The sequence below is a fragment of the Aulonocara sp. 'chitande type north' Nkhata Bay genome, linkage group LG23 (genome assembly GCF_057382095.1).
Source record: "Aulonocara sp. 'chitande type north' Nkhata Bay isolate Kocher_YH1m ecotype deep benthic linkage group LG23, A_spYH_male_GT1.1, whole genome shotgun sequence".
Taxonomy (NCBI): Eukaryota; Metazoa; Chordata; class Actinopteri; order Cichliformes; family Cichlidae; genus Aulonocara; species Aulonocara sp. 'chitande type north' Nkhata Bay.
The window spans coordinates 2,756,744-2,773,831 of record NC_141365.1 but is presented as its reverse complement, the minus strand read 5'-3'; the positions used below and the strand labels follow the sequence as shown (position 1 = coordinate 2,773,831).

The 17,088-nt window shown below is 45.1% G+C and overlaps 1 protein-coding gene across 5 annotated transcripts in view; it reads left to right on the top strand.

The window, feature by feature from the left end:
* myo9bl (myosin IXb-like) overlaps positions 1-17,088 on the top strand; it is a 56,701-nt gene that overhangs the window by 26,000 nt on the left and 13,613 nt on the right. For all 5 annotated transcript variants that reach the window (XM_086284734.1, XM_086284733.1, XM_086284737.1 and 2 more), the window contains exons 5-15: positions 9,020-9,114; positions 12,177-12,239; positions 13,258-13,357; positions 14,522-14,622; positions 14,934-15,063; positions 15,150-15,239; positions 15,385-15,501; positions 15,611-15,745; positions 16,067-16,188; positions 16,291-16,432; positions 16,520-16,715. In XM_086284734.1, the coding sequence (XP_086140860.1) occupies positions 9,020-9,114; positions 12,177-12,239; positions 13,258-13,357; positions 14,522-14,622; positions 14,934-15,063; positions 15,150-15,239; positions 15,385-15,501; positions 15,611-15,745; positions 16,067-16,188; positions 16,291-16,432; positions 16,520-16,715 (1,291 nt within the window). The remainder of the gene's footprint in view (positions 1-9,019; positions 9,115-12,176; positions 12,240-13,257; positions 13,358-14,521; positions 14,623-14,933; positions 15,064-15,149; positions 15,240-15,384; positions 15,502-15,610; positions 15,746-16,066; positions 16,189-16,290; positions 16,433-16,519; positions 16,716-17,088) is intronic.

The following is a 17,088-nucleotide window of genomic DNA, read 5'->3' as shown; positions in this document are numbered from 1 at the left end:
CCCATAATAAGTTCAACAGGGTAGATGTACTTAAGGAACATGAGACTTTTTCAGATAAATAAAGGCAAATATTGCAAACTACACAAAAGGCAGCCGCTAAAGCGTTTAAGTTTCAAAATAGAACAAACGAAACAGACTAAATTGTCAATTCCACTTAGAAATAAAATATTAATTCTAAAAATAAATCTTAGTTTGTTTTACAGAAGAACAGACAAAACTGACTAACTTTTGTCAATATCAAATAAACTGAGAACTAAAAGGAAATTCTCAATCTCTCCTTGTTGTATAGCTGAGCTTTTCAAACAGTTTTAACAGTTACTTTAGTCTGACAAAAGCCGAATGACGAATCAGTGCTTCCAGTCAGAGACTGAGCTGCACCGCTTTATTGTGTTTCCAGACTTGCTTTCGGCACATTTACAGTGCACGCTGCTCTGTTTTTTGTCAGACTTGAAATAGCCGAAACACCTTCACACTACGGGACTTCTGTGGCTCTTCCGTTCGACAATCTCTCCGGCGTTGGAACCATCATCTGTTTTCTCTTCGGTAACCTTAAATCAACCGAGAGCGTGACCGTTCTCTGGTCGGCGCACTCATTTCCTCCATTACCCGGACGCCACGGCGGCTGGCTGCTTCCCAAACAAATACGCATGTGCGGCTTGGCACTTGTCCTGTACGTAACAAGTCACGTGACGTGACGCTGCGGCTGTGATTGGTTCGGCTCTGCGCTACTTAATTTGGATTGGCTGTTCTTCTTTTTAAGAGGACAAGAGCGATGAGGCCTATCGCAATAGTTACATTTTTCTATCGAGAAAAAGTTATTTCGCAATACATATCGTTATCGTTCTATCGCCCAGCTCTAATCCAAACATTTACAGATTGTCAGAGCAGCAGTCCAAACCCAGAAGCTTAGGAGTGTTTGGGTGAGTCACCAACATAATGACACAAAGCACAGAAGTAAATCAATAAGGTGATTTTTGACAAAGAAGGCGACCCAAAGACGACCGTTCATCCAAGAATTCTTAATAACTAAACTGTCATAGCGTAATAGTTCCTCCTCTTTATTGTTTTACAAGAAGAATCTGGCCTCAGTAATCTGACTGGTCACTCACCCTTTCAGCCTGAGTGATTATTCATCATCTCTTTTACTTTAGTCAGGTTGTGTTTGAGCTGGATGAACCTCCTAAGTAATGAGTGTAGAAGTTCTGGTCGTTTTAAGGTTCGTAGCGCTCACGGCTCTGTCGACGTCGTTAGAGGGTTCTATACTATTTTTAGTGTTTTTGCCCAAATGGAGGAATTTTTACAAAAGGATTTAATTTGGTTCCTTTTTTGGAGGCTGGTCAGGTTACAGCAGTGGAAAGTGTGTGACTGTGTATCTGAACACGTGTGTGTCATCGAGCTATAAGGGAGGCCTAAAGGTCCGGCCCACATTTTGACGAGGTGAGATCATCATGTGTGGTGCTGGCTGCGTGCTGTTGCTGGCAGAATGAATGGCCACAACCTGAAACCATCTGCAAAGCTCCTGTCCTACTTAGCGCCCCCCTTTTTCTATATGCTGCTCTGTTCTTTAATTTTTCAGCCTCTGTCCTGAAAATAATGGAACAAATAAAAGCTTCAAGCTGCAGAAAAGCAATAAAGCTGTGCTTCCACTCGTGAACCGGTTCGACTGGTTGAGCCTCTCTTACGTGGTTCTTTTGGCTTCTTTGTTTTCTTTTGCCAGACTTTAAAGCCATCTTTTTCTTTTTTTGCCAGTAGGGCCTGGCTCTGTTTAAGCAAGATGGCTTTCATATAGGAGAACTGTGCGTTTGAAAGCTGTGGTTAAGAATGATCTTATACTCCTGAGAGGGTGAAATATGCAGCTTTAAACTTTAGAACAGACAAAATATTTTGATTATATTCTGGTGCAGATTCATGCATGCTGGAAAGAGAATTAAAGTCTCTCAGTTATTTTAAAAAAAAGTGATAATACAAACAGTTTCTAGTCCATTGCAACACTTTGCTGAATACTTTTCATTTCAACAACACAAGCATATTAGCAGTTAAGCAGCTTGCTCAGGATAAAAGCATGATTGAGTCAATCGTGGTCCCGCAGACGGATGCAGAGAAAGCCAGGCAACGCTGTGCAAACAGTTTGTTTTCTCATGCAGATGAAAGCTCCTGATATGAGAGACTCCATTATTCCTTAGTTATGTCATAAATGTTGTTTCTCTAATGGTCAGTCCACTAGTGAGTGCAAGATCCTAATTTTTAATGCTAAAATAGAATTGTTGCCATCTGTGAATTTATAGAAAAATAGTAAAGCACATTGTTATTTTTAGATACCAAATCAGTTATTTACTTGCATTCCTAAACAGAAAAATGTGTTTTTATGGCAGGTGGTCTAATGAATATGTTCAGCACTGTAAGTAGCAACAGGATGTGTGCCTGCTGTAACACACAATGGATAATGAAACCAGCAGAACTTCAGTTCTTCTAATTGAAGCTGCCTCTGAAAGTGAGTGAATTCCTACAGACGCACAATGCTGCACCGCTCTGTCATCACACTAATAATCATACAGTTATTATCGTGGAATATGTGCTGGCTTAGCTTGTATTGGACCGTACGGTGTGGACAACAACTGGCAGTTATGGCAAATAGCTGTCTTTTTGTGGCCTCGGTGTCTTTTGATGCAATTATGTGATGAGTAATGTGGGTCGTTGTGCGATTAATCGCACAATCAGCCCGTCTAAGAAGGGCACAGATCGGCGTTCGAGTGGAATTCTAGTTTTTTATTTATTTTAAGTGAAAGTACCAGCTGAACGTTTCACCTGTCACTCTCTCTTCTAAATGTGGTCGTTTTAAAATGTGACACATATTCAAAGAAATTAGTTGAGAAATGTTGAACAGTTTAAATAAAGGCGTGAATATAGGTGGCCTGTTGGTTATGTAATATAAAGCTCTGTGCTGGAAGCTTAACATCTTACTCAAGCACATATGCCTTTTTCAGATCCTAAGCCTCCTCCTGCCACGCTCACTCTTTCAGACAGGAAGTTCCTGTTATCCCGAAGCACCAAACAGGAAGTCGCTACGACATGGGAAGTAGCAGCAGTAACTCTGTCTACTGTTAGCTCAGAGTCTTGAGGGGTGTGGGCAGGCCAGAGTATTGTATTGTAGTTCAGGAAGTGCAGAGGAGGCCATAGCATCTGCTGATCCATTGTTTATCTCTTGCTTATGAGTAGTTATTCAGGCTGGGTGGCATTGTGTGTGAGTCTGGGGAAAGCTGGCATTACTGTGATTAAGTCACAGTGCCAGCCCATGAGTCAGCCGTCCTATAAACGCACACGTATGCAGAGGCCTCCTGTAATCATACCGTTCAGCATCTTGCTGAAAAGCAGAACATGCTTCGCCCTGCAGTCCGCACACAGCTGACATGTAGCAGTACATGTCAGCTGTGCCACTTCAGGGTCTATTCGTGTGTTGTGACCACACCACAGGCTGGGGTTTGATGTGGTCCCCATCTAGACATGGGTGGAGTGGCTTAAAATGACTCCAATCTGGTAAAACACCAAACCACAAGAGGAGCAAAACTGGTGCATGAAAACTTTAACATACCTCTTGAACCTTTTCACTTCATGTCCTGCTTAATGTTACTTTTCAGTCCGATGAATCAGCCTTGCCGACTCACATCTATTGTTTTAGATGGACCCAAAAAGGCTCTGAGGTGGGAGCAGCACTTTGGCTTTAGCAACATTTTTTTTCTGCAGAGTGCAACACTGGAAAAAGTTTTATGACCATCAAAGATGATCATCAAAAATGATTCAGCCTGAAAAAATAAGGCATGTCAGAAATCTGATGGCTGCAGTGGGAGGTTCCTCTTGAACTCGGCGCCGAGGCTCTGGACCAAAGGCCTTCCTTCAGAAGCTGCAGATGCGTTATCAGTTATGACAGCAGGCTTGATACCTTCTGTGCAAGGTCATCACACAGACTGGACTGACTGTGGCATATCGGCCGTGATTATCAGAATGAACTGCTGTGGGTTTAGATTGTCTCGTTAAATAAAAGAGGAAATAGTTCTGAAGTCTGTGAACCCTAAAAGCGCTTTAACTTACATCCTGGATCCAGGATCCGGCTCTGTGCAGATCTTTGCGTCTGCCGTCCAGGACTGTAGCTCTGTGATGGTGGAGCTGTCATGGATTTCAATATAACCTTCTGCAAAGGGCTGATAGGTTTCTGTGCTCATCAGTCATTGTACCCTTCAGAGGTTTGAGAACCTTAATTAGGTTCTCCAGTATCCTTGACATAGTTTCTGTGCATGAGACTCTCCTGCTGTTCTACATAGCGCTCCAGCATGTCACGTGCTTGTGAACAGGCCATTCCAGCTTCTCCTGCTCGGTTTTCAGGGCACGGCTGGCTGCTGTGCTTCAGTGGACAAACAGGAGCCTGTTTTACTGAGACACACAATCTGACGCCCCAGTTCAGCTGCTGCATTGATTGCATTTGTTGTGTTGTTGTTTCGTCTGTAATAACAGGGATGTGCTTTTGCCCTTCGTTTCCATTCCGTCACCGCTTGTCGGCGCGTCAGCGAGACGCTAACGTGTGTGGCCGAGCCTGCAGAGTGACACGGTCCATCTCCGCTGCGATGTAAACAGAAAACTCAGTGGTTCTGCAGGTTAGGGTCAGAGGTTGCTTTAGTAAGAGCTCCACGTGGTGTGGTAAAAATTCCTCATTGTGTCTTTTCTGAAGCGTCATCTGGAGGGGATATTGTTACTTCATTGATACCCTGAAATCCTGAATGCTTTGCAGCAGCTTTAGGCTGCATCCTCAGCTGTGAAACCTCCCACACTCCTGCTTTGGTTGTAGCTTTTAGCCCTGACTGTTTAAAAGCTGCAGGGAGTAGACGTTGTTCTTTCCTACCCGGCTGTCTTCCTTGCGCTGCCAGTAAACACACCGTGGCGATGTCTCCGTAGGTGCCGTGCCGCCGATAGCATGAGCCCCACGTGTTGCACAGTGGTAGCGCGCTCAGTTTATCCGCCGTCATCTTTGGAGAGCACAAAATGCTCCCGCGCAGCAGACTGAAACGATGTTCCTGCTGATGCATCCTTTAACTCTGCGCCTCCTTCATCATCACCGCTTGTTGCCGTTTCCACGACCGACTCGGCAGCTGCGCTCGTCACTTAACCCTAGTTCAGACTAAACACACTTCACAAAGATCAGAATTGCTGACATTCTTGCACTAAATGAGAATCGGAGAAAAAGTCGTGTGTGCCCGTTTCCTCCTTCATGGATTGTGCAGAATGACTCCTCGTGACCCCGCCGGTTGGTTCCTCTCGTGGTAGCTGTTCCTGCTTGCAGATTCAGTATGCCTGTGCTTCTGCGGAGGTGCCAGTATTTTTAGATCCTGTTCCTAAAATATAGACAATTGTGCAGTTTATTGTGAAACTTAAGTTGGGCGCAGATGGTTTAGAGTTAAAAACGACTTTTTACACCAGAGCAAAACTCCATCATTTAGCTTTTAAGTTGGTTTCTGTCAGTTTCTGATTTGCTTTCCAGGCTTTGCTAATAATAGGGAGAATTTGTTACAATCAGCCTTTGCATACTGAAGCGATTACTTTTTCCCCTCGACCACGACTACCACCACCGCTTTATTACCACCATGCATCCAGGAATTGATTTAGTGCTGTGTAGCTGCCAGGTGATAATTGCCCTACTTTTTAAAAGCATAAGTTGCCATTTCTGTGTGTGATTGTTGTAATAATCAATAAATCTAATTAGAAAACTCCCCAAAAATTACTTCTACAACTTTTCTCTGTCCAAACCGGCATCATTGTGTTTGTTTTGTCTAGAAAGATTACAGGAGATGGAAGTATTTGTTTCTGACGTCGACGGCGTTGTGATGCTTGAAAGAATCCGTTCGTTGTCGGCGGTTCAGACGAGCTCGAAGGGTTTAAGCGTAGTCAGTGGGATATATTGGCAGCCTGAAGCCAAGCTTAGAGCAAGAACTGTGCAGAGATGTGGTTGGATTCAATCGCTGCCAACATCATGTGATCTCTCCAAAGCATTTCTCACATTCATGTCAACAACAAAGCGATTATTTTGTCTCTAAGCACCGATCAGCCTCGCCTCAGCGTTATGCCAGCGATGATATAGTTCCCTGCTGCTTGGTTTTCCAATGTAACCGGTAATAGATGAGTGTGTCTAAGGCTTCAAAAACATGACAGATATAGTTTTTAGTTTAAACTTTCTGCTGCCAAACGAGTAAACATGTCCACCTAGCACTTTGAGTCATTTCTGCATGAGTGACTGCCGTTGTCCGCTGTGAATGTGGGAACTGGCAGTTGCTGTAGCGAGGTGTCGGTGTCAGGGCCTTGGCAGCGCCTGTGGAAACTTTAACTGAAGCTCTTTTGAACTGTAAAACCTGAAAGGATGCAGCGATGCTCCGGGACACATCTTCACTGATTACAAAGTTGTCTTAACGTTCCGCTTTGGCGTCAGTGTGCACGCTAAAACTATGCAGAAAATGGGGAAATACAACAACTTTCAGGGCAGCAAAGTCACAAAACATCCAATCTTGTGCAAAATCAAACTTTCCCTCCACGCTGGGTTTTCTTTTGTTTTGGTTTCTTCATGTTTATGCAGGCTTTCACTACATCTCATGTTTAAGCTGTGTTTAAATTATATCATGTCACACTCGCTTGTTGAGACAAACTGCTCATAAACTGCACAGTGAAAGACACTCCCCCAGTGTTCTGTGTGTGTGTGTGTGTGTGTGTGTGTGTGTGTGTGTGTGTGTGTGTGTGTGTGTGTGTGGGAGGGAGGAGCTTGTCTAAATAGGGATGTGAGTCTTCAGACTGGTAGGTCTGGCTCTCTGATAAAGTGGGAATGTACGGGGAGTTGGATACCAGTGAAACCGGCTCTCTGCAGGTCGAAATCAGTGAGAAATGTGCGCTGTGTGATGACACGGTCTCCCGCGTATGTTTTTCATTTTTGAGGGACTGTTTTAAAATTCCATTCCTTATGGAGCTGATTAACCTTTAAAGGTACCTGTCTGGCTCTGCTGAAGCTAACATAGGATAAGTCCCAAAGATATTTGATGTCCAGTCACTGACAGCAGATTTTGCGGCCTGTCGAAACCACATGTTTTTAAACGGTTCATATCAGGTGGATCGTTTCACCAATATTAAAGCTTGAATGTGAGAAAGGACAAAAACACATCACAACCACTCTGAATGCTTATCTAAATGTCTGTCTGCTTCGTCTATTCACATTTGGAGTTCATACTTTGGATGTGGGCTCATTTAAAATAAATGACTAAACACACAGAAGTGGGCTGAAAGCTCTCTGTATGCAGCGCGTGCACTCGCTGTAGATTGCCAAGGTCCCTTTCACCTAGTTGTGCCTTTTTTCCGCCTCGTTCTTTTTCTGCTTCTTTTATGAACTTGTTGAGGGCAAACCATATTGCGTAAGAGTTCCTATTAGGCCTCGTCTTTCCATAGACAACGTGCAGCGAAACGGCTGCTGTATTTCCTCATACCTGCTGCGCTTCAAACCAATCAGACGAGCTGATGAAGGGCATGTTTGAATACGAATGATGCTGCAACATGTTTAGAATTCCCTCCGTGCAGCAGCCTGGGTCCTGCACAGATTTCCCAGGGTTTGGTGCTGGACACCGAACACATTTACTGACCTTCATATAGGGAATAGAAGAAATAGAAAGAAAACCATTTAAGCAAACAGAATAAAAACAACTGCATGGTTGATCTGAACAAGCAGACAGCTTGGATAAATTGTGTGCAGAAAAAAAGGGGAAAAACCTTCGTGAGTGGGTGAGTGGAGGCCCCGTCTGAGCAAGTTCAGAGCTGCAGACTGTTCTGGTCTCTCACACACACACACACTCACGTGCACACACACACACGCACGCACGCACGTGCACACACACACACACACACCTCATGTGAGCATCTTTCATCATCCATCAACAAGTAACAACTCTTCCCTCACTTCCTTCAAGGCAATATTAAAATCACATTTTGAGTTCTTTTTTTGCACTAAAACATAAAAATTGATCAAAGTTGTTCTTGCTTAAAGAACAAAAAAGAGCAGATGAGCGTGCACGGACAGAGCTGAAGCACAAGGGGTGTAAATATGCAGGAGAAAAGAAAATGGGTCAACGGTTCATCCTAAGGAATCTCAGTCGTGTTTGTGCGTGCGTGCGTGCGTGCGTGCGTGCGTGTGTGTGTGTGTGTGTGTGTGCACTTGCAGTCTTTTTTCCAATCTTCCCCGACACCAGTGTATCAAATTCACCCTGCGACCGCCTTACAAAACAGAATGTACTTCCTATTTAACATGCATTGAGTCAACTTCCCCTGTGGTGGCCTTGTTTTGTGTTTGTGTGTGACCATGTGAACATCTCATCATGAAGAGGGGGAAAACGTGCTATTCTCGTAACGTATCCGTGCAATAAACAAGGCACCTCAGAGAGGCTGGGTGAGCCTGGGGTCGTTGCGCCTCTGGCTGGGTTGCAATTGGCCCGAGACCTGGAGAGAAACGTTGGTGTGACACGGCCGTACAGAGGGTCTGCCCCAGCCTCATTTATCATTTCTGACCTAAGCTTTCTCACACACATTGACCCCGAGGAGGTGCAAAGAGCGATTCAATGAGAGTAAGAAAAGGGCAAATTCAGATGAGTTGCAGATGCTTACCCCACTCACTCCCACCCGCTTCTACAGTTTCAGCTTCAAAACAAGGTTTAACTCAGGACTGTGCAGCCTCTTTGTAGTTACGGAGGGTTGTTGTGACTTCAGCAAAGGTCCTGATTCCACTGATGGCTTGAAGGTTAACAGTTTAAAGAAAAGCTGCAGAGGTTTAAATGACTTTGGTAGTGCTGTGTGTTCTGATGTCTTCTCCTGTACACAAGCCCGACTGCAGTTTTAACCACTTAAATTCATTTTTTCTCATTATTTGACCAGAACATTGGGCTAAATTGTTGATTGGTTAGATCGATGCACTCTGTGTAGTTGACTTTAATCCTCTTCTCTCTTCCAGGCCTTTGGGAACGCCAAGACAGCCCACAACAACAACTCCAGCCGCTTTGGCAAATTCATCCAGGTTAATTATCTGGAGAGCGGCGTGGTCAGAGGGTAAGTAACACCGTGTGTGCGCGCGTGTGTGTTCTCTACAGCGCTGCGTCTTCCTCTTTACTTTTCTACCGCGTCACATGGGCCTTCCTATGTTCACTGTGTGTATATGGACTGAAACTTGCAACCACTAGCATGTCCTTCCTTTTTCTCAGCAGCCAGACTCTGGTTAGGAGCTGCATCAAAGTCTGGTCAGCCGTGTCACTTCCTCATTTCCTCATCAAGGCAGAGGAACAGATGCTCAGCGTCTTTAAAAAAAAAAGGCAACACGTCGAGCTTTAACAGGGCTCTAGACTAACTTTTTGCCATGGGCGTGCCGGTTAGGCGTACCGGCACAAAAGTTAGGCGCACACAAATTTTCTAATAATTTATGTAATATAATGTGTTTGTCTGGATACACTGTGCTTTTTCAGCATTCAAAGATTGATGACACCGTGTCAGAGCACTGGCTATGAATTTCAGAAGGATCAGGCCTTAACAGAAAAGTTAGCAATAGTTCTTTTCCTATTACAGCTACATCCACGTCTGTCGTGCCTAGGCTGCTCACTAGGGCTGGGTATCATCACTGATTTCTATAATCCATTCGATTCTGGTTTTCAAAGTCCCGATTCGATTCAACTTAGCCAGAAGAGTCAGAAATATTATAATTCTGATCATTTATCAGCACTGACTTCATCAGAATTGTGAACATCACAGCAGATGCCTTTGTGTGAAAGTAACTGAGAATAAAACACAGAAAAACATGAAGGAGATTTTCCTGGTCTGGCTTTTTATAGCAGAAAACCTTAAAAACATTCTACAATGTTCTGCATATAAAGTTTAAATTTCTTCAGTATTGAACAACAGAAAAAACAGGCTTTCTTGTCCGAGGTCATTTAAGTGAAAAAGAAAAGAAAAAGACAGCAGCCACAGCGCTGTAAACAGCGGTAGACTGGTGGGTAATAAGCGAATGAATAATACAGAAAACAGAGATTGGAGACGGAAACTGTTCTTGAAGTACAGAGAGAGAGAGAGAGAGAGCTAGCTGTGCATGGAGTGTGATTTTAATAGTCGTGGAAGCAAAACAGCAAAATTCATGACGACATTGATCAAATGTGAAGCGCAGTTTGCTGCTTCTTTTGCTGCTGGCTCGGTGAATTTTGGCTGGAGAGACAAAACCTGCAGCTCAGAATCAGCGCAAAAAGACGTAAACACAGCGCGGACCGGACGCATCAGGATCGCTGAGCTCCGACAGCGTGTCCGTCTGCGGGCCGTCGGGTGAGAAAGCCGAGAAAGACAAAGCTGATCCTGATGCGTCCGTCTGTGTTTACGTCTTTGTGTGGAGTCCGTGTACCTGCTCTCATCTGCTGTTTGGTTGTTGTTGAAATGGTTTTGTGAGCTTTAATCTGAGAATCTGGCGTTTCTGGCAAAACACAGTTATTTAAAAGTCGATTCAGGATTTAATGAATTGATATCGCTTTATTCAAGCTACTCACCTCCCACTTCCACCTGCACTTTCAACTGGACCACGGCCAATCAGAGAGGTCCCGCCCCTTACTATCTCTGATTGGTTTAGTCCACGATAGGGGCAAAATGTGTGTCTGTTGACCACAGGGAAGGTTACAGATTTTTATTTATTTATTTATTTATTTTTTGCTACCCGAACATTTGGTCGCACAGGTGCAACCAAATATTTTTTTTTAGTCGCACCACTGAAAAATTTGGTCGCACTCTAGAGCCCTGTTTAACTGCAGCGAACATTTAGTACAGTGTTCAGACTAATGACTGACACAGTGATTAATTCTCTGGTCCTAAAAATAGGCGGTGAATAAACACGTTGATGCCTGTGCTGACGATGTTCAGCTCCACACTAGGTGGGTATCCCCAGCCTGATAGCACCAGCTCTCGTTGCTCAGCCTCAGCTCTGTAATTCGATCCGAGGAGTCGATTTTAGCAGGCTGAGGCTTTTCTGTGATTCCCACCAAAGATCGTTATCTTGCAGAACATATCATATCTACTCAAAGCACACCGCCCAGCATATTTCACCACCATTATTCTTTCTAGTGTAGACTCTTCTAGGCGGTTAAGGACTCAGGAGGCCACCACAGCTCTGCTCTGTAGACTTGACAAAGGCTGTGTGTCTCTCCGTCTCCAGTGGAGTGGATCAGCAAAGAGGAAGCTGCTGCTCGCCTCGGCTCTCTGAACTGACCGACAGTCTGCATGTTTTTATGCTCTCCGTCTCTCAACCTTCTTCAGCTCACGTTCAGCAAACATCAGCTGTTCTCAGATCAGCTAATGAGTAGGGATTGTTATTGATGCACCATCTGTTGTATTGCTTGGACACCCCTGCATGCCTGTGCACATTCAGACGTTTGCAGAAGCCTCTAACAGGTTCAAGTGCAACTTACCTCAGTATCTGTGGGCAGCGTGATCAGGATTCCCGTCAGACGATCTTGTTTGTTACAATAATAATGATAAACAGCATTTTGTGGGTGTTTTTGTGGTCATGATGGGCACAACTGATTACACCCCGACGTCACAGAGCACGTAAGCTAGCGTTTGAACTTTACGTTGTCTGTCTCTAGTCGAAGCTGCAAGCCGGTTTCTCACAGCACAGCTCTATTCTTAGTGTCAGGACTGGCGTCAGTGCTGTTTTTGCTTGGCTACTGAAAAACCAACTTTGACTTATAAAATCTGATTTGGCAAACTTTATGGCCTTGGCCTGGTGCAGCAGGTAAATAAAGCTGCGTATCTGTCGACTGCAGTGAAAACACAGCCTGCTTTTTCACTGCCCTCCGTCTCCTATTCAGTCAAATACATGAATCCTAAGCTGTCTGCGGCCGGCGTGTTGCTGTGTGATGACACACGTCCAACCATATCTGAGAGCTTTGTTCCCTCTTTGATTGTTCTGACCATCTGCCCTCACTTCCCCTGCTCCTCCCCTCAGTCTTTATTAGCAGCCCACTTTCACAAGTGACCTGGGAGACACAGACACAGCCGAGTGACCTTTTTTAGATCAGATGATTCATCCTCCTTCTGCTTTTTCTCATCCTTCCCCCCTCACTGTGTTTTTCTCCATCTTGCAGGGCAGTGGTGGAGAAGTACCTCCTGGAGAAGTCTCGTCTGGTCTCTAGGGAGAAGAATGAGAGGTGAGGAATGACGGGGTCTTGACCCTCATGAGGTCGTCTTATATAACCAGGACCTGCAGTTGTGTTTATTTGCAGATAATAAACACTGAAAAGCAAGTTTTGACCAACAGTTAAGAAGATTCGTTGCTGCACATTGAAACCAACTCGTCGCCTTGACGCTGCCTCTCGTGTTGCTCACTGCACTGTTTCCTACCAACTAGACTGCTAGTCTGTCGCTGCTTGTGTGACTAATATGCAAACAGTTATTTCACTTTGGTAACTGAGAAACGCAGTCAGAGCGACGTAATCCTGCTTCATCATTCTGTTTTCTCTGTGGGATCTATCAGTGAGTCAAAGGAAGAGGCCGACTGTCACAGATAAACTGACATTAACATCAGTGGTTCCTGCTGAATGCTGATGATGATCTTTAAAAGAAACACAAGATTAAAAGAGTATAATCTAAAAAGTGGGACTGACACTAGTTTATCCTTTGTGTATATGTGTGTCTGCCACATGGAGGTGTGCGTATCTGTCCTTAAAAACACACGTTAAACTCTGGAGCTCAGCTGATGCTTCGTGTGTGTAGAAAAGCCTCCAGTAGCTGTTTTTAGGTGGGAGACGAGCTTCCTGTCGAGGTTTTCACAGCTAGTTTTGGAAAATCTGTTCACCTACTGCTGCCGATTACGTCACGTTACCCCCCGCCCACTGCCGCCTGCTCCGTGTGCGCCGTTAATCACATAGTTGCAGTTGCAGTTGACGGTGCGTCTGCTGGGTGGTGTTATTGTTTCTTAGTGATAAGTGTGGAAACTCATTACTCCCGTGTGCTCATACAACAAAGCTACCTGCTCGCTGATAGCGCCAGTGGAAAACTTCTGTAAACAGCACCGAGCTTCAGACTTTATAAAGTGTGTTGACTCAGTCTGTTTGTGGCCATAAGCTCGTACATCTACTAATGAACAGCAATGGTATAAAAATGAAGGGAACTTTTTCCCTCAGTAATAACTTGGTGTAAAGTTCATGTTTTTTTTTCCTTTTCCAGGAACTATCACGTGTTTTACTACCTGCTGCTGGGCGCTTCAGAGGAAGAACGAAAGGAGTTCAAATTGCTGCCGCCTGAAGACTATTTCTACCTCAAGCAGGTACAGAGTCGCTGCTCCGGCGCCACAGGGGCCTCAGTCGCCCTCCTCCAGGGCCGCCTGTGACAAATGTGATAAATATGGAAATGAACAACATTTGTTTATTTAAAATATTTGTCTGGTGTTTTGGCCCACAGCATCTGCTCGATCTGCAGCTGGGCTTTAGCTAAGATAACATTTAAAGCAGGTTTTATTTAGGAAGCTGCCTGCATCATTTTAATGTTTCATAGCAGGCTCACGTTTTGCTTTTGGTTTTTTCCACCAGCAATGGAAATGTTTCTTAAGTATTAAGGAATCAGATTTGAGTTACACTCATCAGGACGGCTGATGAGCTCATTTATACCTAAAATGAAGCATTTTCAGATAAAGTGTGACGTCTCTTTTGATAGATCAGGAATCAGCAAGCTTTCCTATCTAAACTATTTTCTCCATTTAATTTCAGTCTCCTGTTTTCGGCCCACCAAATAACTTTCCTGTTGATTTTTAACCTTTGAACCTGGTCATGGGCGTGGCCTTTACAGCAGGGGTCGGCCACCCTGAGCACTCGAGTTAATCTGAGAAGGTGCATCAAAAATAAATGGCCGGGCCAGCGGTGCACATCGCAGATTAGCTCGCGTAGACACGTTAGTTGTGCCGCTTCTTAATGACGCTATCTCAGCTAACAACCCCAACTACCAGATTCAGCTTGTAATTGGCTAAAAATCACTCCGCCTACCGGTGACAGAGGCGTTGCTAGCTGGCAGTTTTTACGCTTCAAACGCATCAGGGATCTGTCTGCTCAGCATCAGCACCATGGAAATACACACAAACACAACCACTGATATAGAGCGTTATTACATGTATTGCTAATGCCACGGTTGCTATGGCGCAGTGACGTCTGAGGGAACTTTAGACGCCACTCGTCATCAGAAAGGTGGCCGACCCCTGCACTACAGTCACACCGTGCTTCCCTTTGAGTGACCTGATATATTCATGAATGCAGCCAAGCTGCAGTCCGTGTGTCCTGCATGTTAATGAGCCGCTCTTTGTTCTCTCTCGTTGTTATTCCCCTCTCCTCCACCTGCTTTTCACACGCCTCCGTCCTTCACCCGTGTGTCCGTTTTGCGCTTCACCTTTTTATTTCCATCTCCAAACACTCGATAACTGCCTCGTTCTTGTTCCTCGCAGCAAAATTTTAAGATTGAAGATGAGGAAGATTTGCGTCACGATTTTGAACGGCTGCAGCAGGCGATGGAAATGGTCGGCTTCCTTCCCGCCACCAAGAAACAGTAAGTGAAGTGAAAGCCTCGCTGTTCCACGCAGAAGCATCTTTGCCTTCAGTCCTGTAAACACGAGTTATGTTAGTGTGAGCACTGAGTCACATTACCAGCCCCAGATTACAACAAAGATACTTTTCAGAGCCTGGCAGTCTCTGCAGCTAATGAGCCAATCAGCCAGTTTATTAGAGACGGCGTGCAGCTACTACAATGGCTCTATTCAGTTCACAGCTCAAAGGGACGCTCGGGCTGAAGACCAGCACCACACGTGTCTCATGTTTGTCTTCTTTCTAAAGTGTGTCATTGTTATTATTGTGTTGCAGGATCTTTTCTGTGCTCTCCGCCATCCTGTACCTTGGCAACGTGACCTACACGAAGAAGGCAACGGGCCGAGATGAAGGCTTGGACGTGGGCCCACCAGAGGTCCTGGCAACCCTCTCTGACCTACTAAAGGTAACTTGAATGTGTGTTTGTGACTCCGTGCTTCAGTTTGTGTAGGTGTGTGCGGCTGCCACTGTTAAACTGCTGATGTCACTCAGGTTAAAGAGGAGCTGCTGGTGGAGGCGCTGACTAAGAGGAAGACGGTGACGGTCAACGACAAGCTGATCCTGCCCTACAGACACTCTGAGGTGGGCTCAGGAGCATCAGTGCAGTCTCTCATTAGCGTCTACTTCCTCTTTATTCATGCTTTGGATTTCTTCTTCCTGTTGGTGTGTTCTGGGTTTTTCTGCCTCTAACGCTCTGTGCATCGCCCCCTCTTTTATCTCCTATCAGGCCATCACAGCACGAGACTCTATGGCCAAATCTCTGTACAGCGCCTTATTTGACTGGATTGTCCTGCGCATCAATCACGCACTGCTCAATAAGAAAGACATGGAGGAGTCTGTTCCAGTAAGAAACACACACATCAGAAAGTGCAAAGACATGAAAAGTCCAGTTAGGTCGCCTCCCTTTGTTCGCTTGGCGCTGGCGTTCACTTGGCGTTCTGGTTGTTTTCCAGTGCTTATCCATCGGTGTCCTGGACATTTTTGGCTTCGAGGACTTTGAGACCAACAGCTTCGAGCAGTTTTGCATCAACTATGCAAACGAGCAGCTGCAGTATTACTTCAACCATCACATCTTCAATCTGGAGCAGGTGAGACGTGCAGTGGACGCTGCACTGTCAGGAGGTTTGCCTTCGAGCGCCTCAGACTCTCTGTTTATAATAACGAGCGTGTGAAGGATGACTCATCCAAACATTACCCGATCTCCGCGGAGGAGAACCGTTATGTGGGAGTTCGTGCTGGTTTATAAATCAAGTTATTGTAATAATATTGCATTTTTGTAGTCAAACATAACTTTGCAGTCACACGATGGTGCAGTTTGTTTCTTTTTGAGACTAAAAATCCAGATATTTGGGTTAAAAGAGCAGCGGTGACACGTTTAACCTCTTAATGCTCTGTCCTGTCGCATCCAGGAGGAGTACCAAGCAGAGGGCATCACCTGGCACAACATCGACTACATAGACAACGTGGGCTGCATCCATCTCATCAGCAAGAAACCCACTGGCCTGCTCTACCTCCTGGATGAGGAGAGCAAGTAAGAAAAGTTTATTTTAATCGACGTCGATTTATCCTGATTTTCTTTTTCCTTAATCTGTGCTTCTCTCATCGTTCCTTCTTCTCTGTGTCTGTGACCCAGCTTTCCACATGCCACAGATGAGACTTTATTAGCCAAATTCAAGCAGCAGCACCAGTGCAACAAATACTTTGTCCCCACGCCGGTCATGGAGCCCGCCTTCGTCATCCAGCACTTTGCTGGGAAAGTAAAATATCACATCAAGGTAGGGAGTGGAGACAAAAGGACGATTGGACCTCGGTTTGAGTGCGAGGGTTTGTGTCTCACTCGTAACTGCCTCTCACCTCACCAGGATTTCCGGGAGAAGAACACAGACCACATGCGCCCGGACATTGTGGCGCTGCTGCGGAGCAGCGACAGAGCGTACGTGCGGCAGCTCATAGGCATGGACCCGGTGGCCATGTTTCGATGGGGCATCCTGAGAGCTACGATCAGGGGCCTCGCTGCTTTCAACGAGGCCGGTCGCACCTGGGCAGCAAAAACTGCAGGTGTGTTATTAGTGTGAAGACATGCCAGATTAATTATTTAGCACATGATTAATCTTAATAACTGAAATGAATCGTCTGCAAAATAATCTGAATTCTGCAGATGACTGCATTGGTTTCAGTGAAAGTAAGCGATCTGATGACTTTCACTGCTGCAGTGTCTCTGCTCCGTCATTGTGCACATAGAAGTAATGCAGCCTGCAGAGTTGAGGCTAAAGTTTCTCCAAAACTGTTCCCACAAGTCTGATTTGCTGCCTTTTTATTTGCATTATCAGGATTAAATATACTAAACACACAAAAAAGAGTCATGTGACTTTGATAACACCTTTTTCCTGCCAGAAACTTTGAAATCGAACGGCTTTCCTGATGTTAATAA